Source organism: Phyllobates terribilis, unplaced genomic scaffold, assembly GCF_046119375.1.
Source record: "Phyllobates terribilis strain yellow unplaced genomic scaffold, ASM4611937v1 Scaffold_296__1_contigs__length_2355070, whole genome shotgun sequence".
Taxonomy (NCBI): Eukaryota; Metazoa; Chordata; class Amphibia; order Anura; family Dendrobatidae; genus Phyllobates; species Phyllobates terribilis.
The window spans coordinates 1,012,554-1,024,623 of NW_027363056.1; the positions used below are offsets into that span (position 1 = coordinate 1,012,554).

At 42.6% G+C, this 12,070-nt stretch overlaps 1 protein-coding gene across 1 annotated transcript in view; it reads right to left on the reverse strand.

The window, feature by feature from the left end:
• LOC141220432 (uncharacterized) overlaps positions 1–12,070 on the reverse strand; it is a 111,379-nt gene that overhangs the window by 76,557 nt on the left and 22,752 nt on the right. Inside the window, exons 2-4 of the mRNA XM_073666350.1 lie at positions 10,081–10,230; positions 9,770–9,951; positions 9,572–9,695 (exon numbers count right to left, since the gene is read on the reverse strand). Coding sequence (XP_073522451.1) covers positions 9,572–9,695; positions 9,770–9,892 — 247 coding nt within the window. The 5' untranslated portion in view covers positions 9,893–9,951; positions 10,081–10,230. The remainder of the gene's footprint in view (positions 1–9,571; positions 9,696–9,769; positions 9,952–10,080; positions 10,231–12,070) is intronic.

Sequence of the window (12,070 nt, forward strand, 5' to 3'; positions counted from 1 at the left end):
CATGGAGATATAATGCAGTTTTCAGGACAGATCACACAAGCAGTGAAAAATATATACCAGAAATTGATAGGCTGCAGAGCATTGCATGGAGATATAATGCAGTTTTCAGGACAGATCACACAAGCAGTGAAAAATATATACCAGAAATTGATAGGCTGCAGAGCATTGCATGGAGATATAATGCAGTTTTCAGGACAGATCACACAAGCAGTGAAAAATATATACCAGAAATTGATAGGCTGCAGAGCATTGCATGGAGATATAATGCAGTTTTCAGGACAGATCACACAAGCAGTGAAAAATATATACCAGAAATTGATAGGCTGCAGAGCATTGCATGGAGATATAATGCAGTTTTCAGGACAGATCACACAAGCAGTGAAAAATATATACCAGAAATTGATAGGCTGCAGAGCATTGCATGGAGATATAATGCAGTTTTCAGGACAGATCACACAAGCAGTGAAAAATATATACCAGAAATTGATAGGCTGCAGAGCATTGCATGGAGATATAATGCAGTTTTCAGGACAGATCACACAAGCAGTGAAAAATATATACCAGAAATTGATAGGCTGCAGAGCATTGCATGGAGATATAATGCAGTTTTCAGGACAGATCACACAAGCAGTGAAAAATATATACCAGAAATTGATAGGCTGCAGAGCATTGCATGGAGATATAATGCAGTTTTCAGGACAGATCACACAAGCAGTGAAAAATATATACCAGAAATTGATAGGCTGCAGAGCATTGCATGGAGATATAATGCAGTTTTCAGGACAGATCACACAAGCAGTGAAAAATATATACCAGAAATTGATAGGCTGCAGAGCATTGCATGGAGATATAATGCAGTTTTCAGGACAGATCACACAAGCAGTGAAAAATATATACCAGAAATTGATAGGCTGCAGAGCATTGCATGGAGATATAATGCAGTTTTCAGGACAGATCACACAAGCAGTGAAAAATATATACCAGAAATTGATAGGCTGCAGAGCATTGCATGGAGATATAATGCAGTTTTCAGGACAGATCACACAAGCAGTGAAAAATATATACCAGAAATTGATAGGCTGCAGAGCATTGCATGGAGATATAATGCAGTTTTCAGGACAGATCACACAAGCAGTGAAAAATATATACCAGAAATTGATAGGCTGCAGAGCATTGCATGGAGATATAATGCAGTTTTCAGGACAGATCACACAAGCAGTGAAAAATATATACCAGAAATTGATAGGCTGCAGAGCATTGCATGGAGATATAATGCAGTTTTCAGGACAGATCACACAAGCAGTGAAAAATATATACCAGAAATTGATAGGCTGCAGAGCATTGCATGGAGATATAATGCAGTTTTCAGGACAGATCACACAAGCAGTGAAAAATATATACCAGAAATTGATAGGCTGCAGAGCATTGCATGGAGATATAATGCAGTTTTCAGGACAGATCACACAAGCAGTGAAAAATATATACCAGAAATTGATAGGCTGCAGAGCATTGCATGGAGATATAATGCAGTTTTCAGGACAGATCACACAAGCAGTGAAAAATATATACCTGTAAGAAGAGAAGAAAGATGGATATTAGCAATGCCATTTTCTAACTGCCAGGGCACTTTGCTAAATTATGGCACTTCGATAAAGTATGCATAAATGCTATATGCATAAATGCCCCCGCAATGATGGGGGTGCTGGGAGAGAGCAATGACGGGGGTGCTCGGAGAGAGCAATGACGGGGGTGCTGGGAGAGAGCAATGACGGGGGTGCTGGGAGAGAGCAATGATCGGGGTGCTGGGACAGAGTAATGATGGAGGTGCAGGGACAGAGCAATGATGAGGGTGCTGGGAGAGAGCAATGATGGGGTGCTGGGAGAGAGCAATGATGGGGGTGCTGGGACAGAGCAATGATGGGGGTGCTGGGAGAGAGCAATGATCGGGGTGCTGGGAGAGAGCAATGATTGGGGTGCTGGGACAGAGCAATGATGGAGGTGCTGGGACAGAGCAATGATGAGGGTGCTGGGAGAGCAATGACAGGAGTGCTGGGAGAGAGCCATGATGGAGGTTCTGGGAGAGAGCAATGATGAGGGTGCTGGGAGAGAGCAATGATGGGGTGCTGGGAGAGAGCAATGACGGGGGTGCTGGGAGAGAGCAATGACAGGGGGGCTGGAACAGACCAATGATGGAGGTGCTGGAACAGAGCAATGATGGAGGTGGTGGGAGAGAGCAATGATGGGGGTTTCACTTTGCTTGTACTGTTAAGCCTTGTATGTTTTCCGTGTGCACATAGCCTTACAGTTAATTGGAGAGAGTCACAGAGACTGAATAATTTATATTATTGGCCGGTGGAGATAATAGTTAATGGGGGGCACAGTGCTGCTTATCACTTTATATTTTGATTACTAAGTGGCTAATAGTATATTAATGGGGGGGGTTACATATCTGTATTCAGGGATGCAGAGTGGGGGAGACACATGTATACATACAATATGTGACCTTGTTATTTTCTAGGCTGGAGATCATCGTGACAAGACGAGTCGTGGCTGGGAGATGTCGACATGAAGGTCTGACCAGATGGAGAAGAAGCAGAAACCGGCTCTGATCAGATGAGACGTCAGCGGTAAGTGCCTGGATGTAAATATTATTCTGTATCTGCACTGTGTGACTTGGAGTGATAATGTTATCTGTAAAATCCCTTAGGCTGTACTCTCACATTTGTGTGAAATGTCCGTGTGCTGCCAGATCTTTTTATCGGATGGTTCACGGACTCGTACAGTTTTATAGATCCATTCACACATCCATGAAAATCACGGATCTGAGAATGAGATCTAAGAGGGTCAGAGAATGTCCTGTTCTGATTTTGAGGATTAGAATAGGACATGCTCAATGCGTCATTAAAACAGGGCAGCACACCGACACTGCACACAGATGCAGGAATGTAGCCGTATTATGTATAGCACAGTCCTTTAGTATATAGTGTACTCACTTATTATGTATAGCATACTCCCTTAGTATATAGTGTACTCACTTATTATGTATAGCATACTCCCTTAGTATATAGTGTACTCACTTATTATGTATAGCATACTCCCTTAGTATATAGTGTACTCACTTATTATGTATAGCGCCATCCTTAGTTATATAGTTTCCTCTTTTATTATGTATAACACTCTCCCTTATTATGTACCATCCTCTCTAGCTCTAGGGGGTCACAGTTGGGGGATCATACTATGTTGGGGTCAGCATACTTCGCCCTGGGAGTTGAGGTGGGGTACAGTAGGGTCATTACACTGCGCATGTGGAGGAATTCACCATGGGGGTATCACACTGTGTTTGGGGGCGCTTTGTTGGCATCACACTTTATGGGGCAATGAAAGATCTAGGACGTCAGCAGGAGGAAAATTACTATGTAAAGGATGAAAAGTTGTGAGAACTGATCTTCTGTGACCCCGACAATTATTTACATTTTTTTGTGGGGGGAGGGGGCCCATTTAGAACTTCTGCTATGGGGCTCCATGATTCCTATGTACGCCCCTGAAGGGCACCTATCTGCTGGGTACACATGTATATGGTGTGTGTGCCAGTTGTGCCAAGCTGGGTATGTTCAAATTAGCGGACATAAAAGAAATGTCAACGAAAGATAATAATACGCACTCAAACTCCATAATGTTCTGTATCCAAAAATTGAACAAAATGATAGCCGTTGCAAACCCCACATTTGAAGATATTCTTGCCGTTGAAATGGGGTACACTGAGACCAACTTATGGTTGAAGTGGATGAAATATACAGCCAATCAATGTAATAAATCCAATTGCTTTGTCTGTGCAGGAGCGAGACCTCACTTGGGATCTGTCCCTCTAGACTTACCCCCAGATGTGGAAACATGTTTTCTGAGTCTGTTCACTAACAAATCCCTGAGTCGTTCTACCCACATATTTTTCCTTACATATACATTGGATAATAAATCACAAAGTCCATGTTAGATGTTGCTTAACTGAAAAGCTCTCTCCAGTAGATGAGGAGGAAAATCTATGGACACCATGACCTATAGAGAAACGACACAAACAATTCCTTCATCCACATTTGTATATGCCATTTGATTTATCTGATTAGGTATACTGTATGATTTGAGGCGGCGAGGGGCCAAAATATTCCTTATTGTAGGAGCTCTACGAAAAGTGATCATGGGGTTTCTAGGTAGAGATTTTCCAAGAATAGGATCACTTTGTAATATGTGACAATATTTATGAAAAATTTGGCTTATTTCTTTATGGCAGAAATTAAACTGGGTGATCAAATTGAATTCATATCCATTTACAGACTGATTTTTTATTTCCTAGCAGTGTTTTCTGATCATATTTCATTGAATTAGAATACGCTCGTTTGATTAATCCATTTGGGTATCTCTGAGCTTCACATCTCTCTTCCAAGATCTTGGCTTGTGTTATAAAATCAATGTCAAGACTACAATTCTTCCGAATTCTTTTGAATTGATTTTGTGGGATGTTATCCGCCACTTCACATAATGTCCGCTCTTATAATGGTGGTAACTATTTGTGTCAACTTTTTAAAAAAAGGTTTTCGTACATATGGAATATCCCTTAATAAACACATTTATATCCAAAAAATTAATATTTACAAAATCATAGAGGGGTGAGAAGGAAATACCCCAATTATTAGAGTTTGTGTCGCTAATAAAGGAATGCATATTATTGTTACAATTGTCCCATATAAAGAACACGTCATCAATGAAGCTTTTACATAAAGTTAAAAACAAGCAGCATAGCCAGAACAATAAACAGAATTTTTGAAAAAATTCCAAAGTAAAATGAGAAAATAGCAAAAGGCAATGGTACTCACCAGCCAAGATTACAAGAAAAATGCACGCCAGGCCGCAGCCGGCCCCCTTTTGTTGGAAGGAGGTAACACGGGTGCAGAATGCTGATGAACAATCACTCTCATCCACTCTCGCTGGAGGAGCGACTGCCTAGCACTAAAACTGCACACAGATGAAACTTGCAGTAGGGTGCAATTCACACACACGCGGCACCGTGCTTAGTCAGCATCCTATTACACGCCCCTACTATTCGATTAGGCGGGATGCCCGGCACCCTATCCGTGCATCGCAGAGGTGCAAAGCCCCAACTCACAAGGTCACCATTAATGGGCCTGGCTGCGCCCTGACAGATAAAAAAGTGCAATAATATCATATGAGGTATTAGTTAATATTTTGGCCAAAATACAGTACAGACCAAAAGTTTGGACACACCCTCTCATTTAAAGATTTTTCTGTATTTTCATGACTATGGCAACAAGTGCTAAGCATCTCTGGGAACTCATTCAAGATTGTTGGAAGACCATTTCCGGTGACTACCTCTTGAAGCTCATCAAGAGAATGCCAAGAGTGTGCAAAGCAGTCATCAAAGCAAAAGGTGGCTACTTTGAAGAACCTAGAATATAAGACATATTTTCAGGTGTTTCACACTTTTTTGTATAAGTATATAATTCCACATGTGTTAACTCATAGATTTGATGCCTTCAGTGTGAATGTACAATTTTCAAAGTCATGAAAATACAGAAAAATCTTTAAATGAGAAGGTGTGTCCAAACTTTTGGTCTGTACTGTACGTAAGCTCGCAACCCATCGTCAAGGGTCCTCATGATTTTGCGAGTCCCTACTCTATCATTAAAAACAAACTGCATAGCCAGAATAATAAGCAGAATTATTTTTGCACTTTTTTTAATCCAATTTCAATAGGGATTTCAAACTAGGAAACATATTGCATCCAAATGGATTAACCCCTCACCCCCAGAAATTAGTGAACTCAAAAATAGGATAACTAATATCAGATTAGAAAAAGGGGTATATAAAAAATGAAACTCAGTGAATAAATTTGAGAAAATATGAGACTTATGGTTGGATACACCTGGAATGCCATCAAGGGGGTTATTGCTGGAGAGACAATTTGACTTATGGAGGAAGGGAGGCATTGACGAGGTCTAATGTTTCATTGTGTATTGGAATTCCTTAACATGTGGTCTGGGTGATATAGCACACCTATATGTGTAGAGGATTATAATGTTTATTACAATATTATGCTAATAAGAGATTTCAAGAATGTGGAATGTTAATTGTAAGATATAGTAACTGCAAGTTATCAGACGGTAATGGGCAAGCTGAAAGGATATATCGGAGAGATGCATGTATGTTATTTTATTATTGTATGTACTGGTTTCTTGTTTTGTAAAAAAAAAATAATGAAAAAAATTTATTGGATTAAAAAAAAAAAGAATAGGAAAAAGGCTTCTACCCTGTGTGAGTTCTCTAGTGCTTAATTAAAGCTGATCTCCGGTTAAAACATTTCCCACATTCTGAACATAAAAAAGGCTTCTCCCCTGTGTGGGTTCTCTGGTGAATAACCAAAGCTGATTTACGGTTAAAACATCTCCCACATTTGGAACAAGAAAATCTATTGTCCACTGTGTGTATTTTTTGACTTATAGACTTTTCGAGGGTAAAACTATTTCCATTTTCTGGCAGTGAAAATGTCTTCTTTGATTTAGGAGCAGTTCGTTTTTCAATCCTTATTTTTTTATTTTGACTTTCCTTAGTAGTCGGTAATGAATCAGAAGACAGGACCTGTTTCATAGGATCAGATGACAGATCTTTGCTGTGAAGGGATGATGGTAAATCTGGAGTAATGGCATTCACTTCAATTGTATCCTGTGGGATCTCAAGATCATCCGATATAAAAATATCCTGTCCCTCTGATCTCCTGGTACAGTCATCTGCCAAGAAAAAAAACAATTATTAATTTTGAATAAAACATCCTTGAAATTTATATTTTTGAACATTTCTACTTAAAATGTCTGTAGAAATGACAACTTATTGACAGAATGACAGTGAATGACAATTCACAGTCTAATAGAAAACTTCATAGGATGAACCATTGGAGCGTGGTGTTCAACTGTTTGTGCATTCTGCCTCCAAAATATGGAATAAGAAGCCTCCAAACAATGTTATGTAGATGAAAATGATACCAATAAAAACTTCTACTCATCCATAAACCAATCCAGCAATATCCGCTTTCCCAAAGTCAGATCTCACCCTCTCTTCTGAGCCTTGCAGTGCGCCCAAACCACATTTATCATCCATGTATTTGGCATTACTATGGTGAGAAGAACCCTCTTCATTTACGGTGTGTGTCTCCTGGAGCACAATCTGGGCACTATGTGTTGGGGAATAAAATGGCCAATGGGCAATTTTTACTCTCCAACATCGACTGCGAGCTAATGTCCAGAAAGTGGCCGTGGAGTCAAAATAGTCACTACTCCTATAGATTAATTCACTGAGGGTTATCATTTCCAAAATGCAGTTACTTTATGGGGATTTCTATTGCTCTGATTTTCTGCCATTTTGTCATATTAAGGTTTCTGCAAATGTTGTGTCCCATCTCCTCTGGGATCTGCAAGATCTGCATTCAAATAGCTAAATGGCGCTCCTTCCCTTCTTACCCTGCCATGTGCCCAGACAGCAGTGTACAACCGTATATAGGGGATTGTCACATTCAAGAGTAGTTGGAAATAATTTGTAAAGTCCATTTGTTTCCTATTATCCTTTGTGAAGAATTCCAAAGTTATCACCACATAAAGTGACACACGTCAGATTTGAAAAATGGAACCTGATTAGGAACAAAAAACTGTCTGCGGGAAGGGGTTAAATCAGAGTATTTTGGGAACGAACTGCTGTAGTCAAAAACTGAGTATAGACGGTAACATATCTACTGAAATGATCGAACTGAACAGTCTTCTCAGTAAATAGTGAGTAACTAGTGGTGAAACCTCTCTGGGGTAATTAGAGTCTGGGGCTCGGGGGCTCTTCGTCATCTAAACTATGATAAGAACCAATATATTCTGTCAGATAAATTTCAAGAAGAAATATTAGACATTGAAGTAGAACTTTTTATAATAGTGCAGAGCTGAGGTGTCTTAAATTTAGACCTCGGCATTGGGAAGATGTAATGGAGACCTTCTTTTAAAGACCACCATGGAGTTACAGAGACACATAAGTGAGTCAGGCCGATCCCACCACAATCAAACTATCATAGAGAATGAACCTGTAAAAAAGACAGAATAAAAGATATGTTACATCCCCAACAACAACGTATATATAAGGGAGAGCTCCAACACTAAACCGGAGTTGCACTCGTTTATGGTGGACCATTGGAGGTATGATGAGTCCTGACCAGAAGAGTAGAGAAAGTATTAGTGCCCCCATTTCAGGAGAGATTGTGCAGGAATCTGAATTCTTTAGGATTGAAAACATAATGGAATTTATGACGTGGAGTGAATCCATGAAACCAGGGCTCGAGCCATGCCACCACATCTCCTGGAGGCGTGAATAGATGTGTATTACAGCCATCAGCCACGCACAGCTTAGATATATATCATGGCACAGGTGTAATGTTTTTCATGCAGTTTATCGCAATCCTGTTTGAAGATAGTTTGAAAAATCAGGATAAAGGGAAACTCTGTTGTTATTGTACAGAAATTCACACTTGGCCTCACTGCACATTTAATATTGTCGATCATAAAAGTGAAGTTTGGCCAGAAAGACTGGACCTGGTCTTGTAGGGACCATATGAGCACATTCAGCCGCACAGAAGGGAGAGAAGGTAGAAGGTAGAAGGGAGAGAAGGTAGATTCATCCAATAAGATATCAGGGTCCTAGGAAGCCAACAGCATCATTACCCTCCGCTTTCTCTTACAGGCTCATCAGAATATTTTTCTTCAAGTGATTTTCTCACTTGTCAGCACTTTCTACGTACGCTGTCATTTGGCTTTGTAGTTTACAGATCTGGACAGGTAACGGTCAGCGTCTACTAATCCCAGGGGGTAGGTGGATCCTCCAGGTTGTAAGTTCTACAGAAAAAGGCTTTTACAATTACACAAAGTAATGTGAACATTTTTGGATGGAGGAAAATGTTGTGGTCTAGAAGGAAAATGGTGATCACACGATTGTGATACGGCCGAACTACATGACTGGTAAACCAGCCACAGCCTGTGACTGAGAAGAATCTGTGACTTCTCTGCATTTAGTGGTTACTACTCACCTGGGCGGTTATCTGTAGGAATCTCCTCCTTACACCGCTCATCACCCCTCACATATGTCTCTGTAGTATTAATATGGGACAGATCTTCACCCTGAAACAAATATTATAAAAGTCAAAGACAGATAGAGAAGTCCCATCTATGATCAGCTCTAATCCTGTCATCTCCACCGTTCTCATTACACAAGTATAAAACATATAATACTTGTGGATAAAACAAGACTGAGCACAAGACCTTCACAGCCGTCTACACATCATAGGGGAGATCTCATGACACCTTCTCTCCATCTACCTGATGATCCTGAGGAACATTGGGATCTTCTTGTTTACAGTCCTGTGGAAGAAGAGGACGGATACTCTCTTACTGGATAGATCTGGAGAAAACACATATAGGGACTGAATTCATTCTTTACATACAGATAATTATAGGCCGTGTGTATTTAGTCCTATTACCTGGTGATGTGAGGGGCTGGGGAACCTCCATCATGATGTCCTTGTACAGATCTTTGTGTCCTTCTATATACTCCCACTCCTCCATGGAGAAATAGACAGCGACATCCTGACACCTTATAGGCACCTGACACATACAATCATACCGTCATCAACCAGAATCCTACAGTGCCGTCTTGTATAATGTCCCAGCAGTGTCACCTCTCCAGTCAGCAGCTCAATCATCTTGTAGGCGAGTTCTAGGATCTTCTGGTCATTGATGTCCTCATGTATCAGGGGGTGAGGTGGAGTCCCCGTGATTGCGGGCTCAGGGGTCTTCCCCATCCCTAAGACACAGGGTCCTGACGGCGCTCACTAGAGGTCTTCTTCACTACTGTGTAATCCTGGTTATGGAGAGACGCATTAATAAATCTCACTCCAGACATTTCCAGAGTCCTCACCTCTCCAGTTCTGTCCGTCTGTTATTCCCATAGATAAGAATGATGTAATGTGACGTCATCAGAATCTCTCACCTCTCCAGTAAGCCGGAAGAGGATCTCTAGGGTGAGGTGTAATATCCTCTCCATCATCTTGTCTCTGTCCATATCCATCTTTGATGGGTCCATAAGGAAAATTCTCTTATATAGAAGATATCCACTGAAAGGATCCGATATTGTAGAAACCTGAATGAGAAGATGAGTTGATATAACATCATAAAAATCCTGTGTAATAATACAATTACTGAAGACAATATGGGGAAACATATGAGGAGATTTATTATTTTACAGAATGTAGTATTCTTCTTCAAATCTAGTAATAAAACCTATATATTTTAGGCCACAGACAACAAGCAGTTTCTTCCTCGGAGTCTGCAGCTGAATACATTTCTCATAAACTCAACTTCAATAACGCTAATTATCGTCTCATTTACAGACACTGGAATCGACATTAGCAATACTGCAGGAGATATTCATTCCACATGACATTAGAAATTGTAACATACCTGGCGGCGTGCTTGCATAGTGCACCACCTACCACTATGCAAGATCGCAATTTTAACCTTCAGTCCAGTCTGCTAGTCTAGCTCCTGTTCATACTGTGTGCTTGCCTCTGGTCTGACTGCTTAGGGCGGCGGCCCGGTTACTTCCTGTTTCTTATAGCTGCTGTGGGCACACTCCTAATGTGTCCCCAGCCTATTGCTGTGAGTCACTGGATATTTAAACCCACTCCACCCTGTAGAAGATGCCTGAGCAACACTAATTTCAGTGTGCTCCTACTCTGAAGTTGCCAGGTCCTGTTCTGTTTCTTGCCTGTCCCGCCATTCTGGGGGCTGCATTCCCAGACCTGTTATCTGTGTCTTCTAGCCTGTTCCCGCCATTCTGGGGGCCGTATACCCAGACTCGCTCCTGTATCTCGTTGCAGTGTCAGTTCCTGTCTGAACACTCTCCTAGCCTGTTTGTCCGCCTTTCTGGGGGCCGTATACCCAGACTCGCTCCTGTATCTCGTTGCAGTGTCTGTTCCTGTCTGAACACTCTCCTAGCCTGCTTGTCTCTATGTCCATATCTTCCATTTTCCTGCAGTGTCTGAACCTGCACCTAACTCCAACTCGTTGTCTCTGTACTTCTGTTTGTGAGTTTAGAGTCCACTCGCTACTTCATTGCAAGTACCTTGTGTGTATCTGGTTCTGCTTGTCCCTTCCAGTCTGTTCCATGTGAACAGAGCCCTGTCCTCTCTGCTCTGCCTTGCTCACTGCTCCTGCGGTTTCGCTCTGCCTTGCTCACCGCACCAGCGGTTTCGCTCTGCCTTGCTCACCGCTCCGGCGGTTCCTCTCTGCTGTGCCTTGCTCACCGCTCCGGCGGTTCCTCTCTACACTGCCTTGTCCACCGCTCCGGCGGTTTCGTCCTGCTCTGCCTTGCTCACTGCTCCGGCGGTTCCTCTCTGCTCTGCCTTGCTCACCGCTCCGGCGGTTCCTCTCTGCTCTGCCTTGCTCACCGCTCCGGCTGTTCCTCTCTGCTCTGCCTTGCTCACCGCTCCGGCGGTTCCTCTCTGCTCTGCCTTGCTCACCGCTCCGGCGGTTCCTCTCTGCTCTGCCTTGCTCACCGCTCCGGCGGTTCCTCTCTCTGCTCTGCCTTGCTCACCGCTCTGGCGGTTCCTCTCTCTGCTCTGCCTTGCTCACCGCTCCGGCGGTTCCTCTCTGCTCTGCCTTGCTCACCGCTCCGGCAGTTCCTCTCTGCTCTGCCTTGCTCACCGCTCCGGCGGTTCCTCTCTCTGCTCTGCCTTGCTCACCGCTCTGGCGGTTCCTCTCTCTGCTCTGCCTTGCTCACCGCTCTGGCGGTTCCTCTCTCTGCTCTGCCTTGCTCACCGCTCCGGCGTTTCCTCTCTGCTCAGCTTGCTCACCGCTCCGGTGGTTTCGCACTGCTCTGCCTTGCTCACCGCTCCGGCTGTTCCTCCCCGCTCTGCCTTGCTCACCACTCCGGCGGTTCCTCTCTGCTCTGTTTGTCTACCGCATCTGCAGTTTTGTTC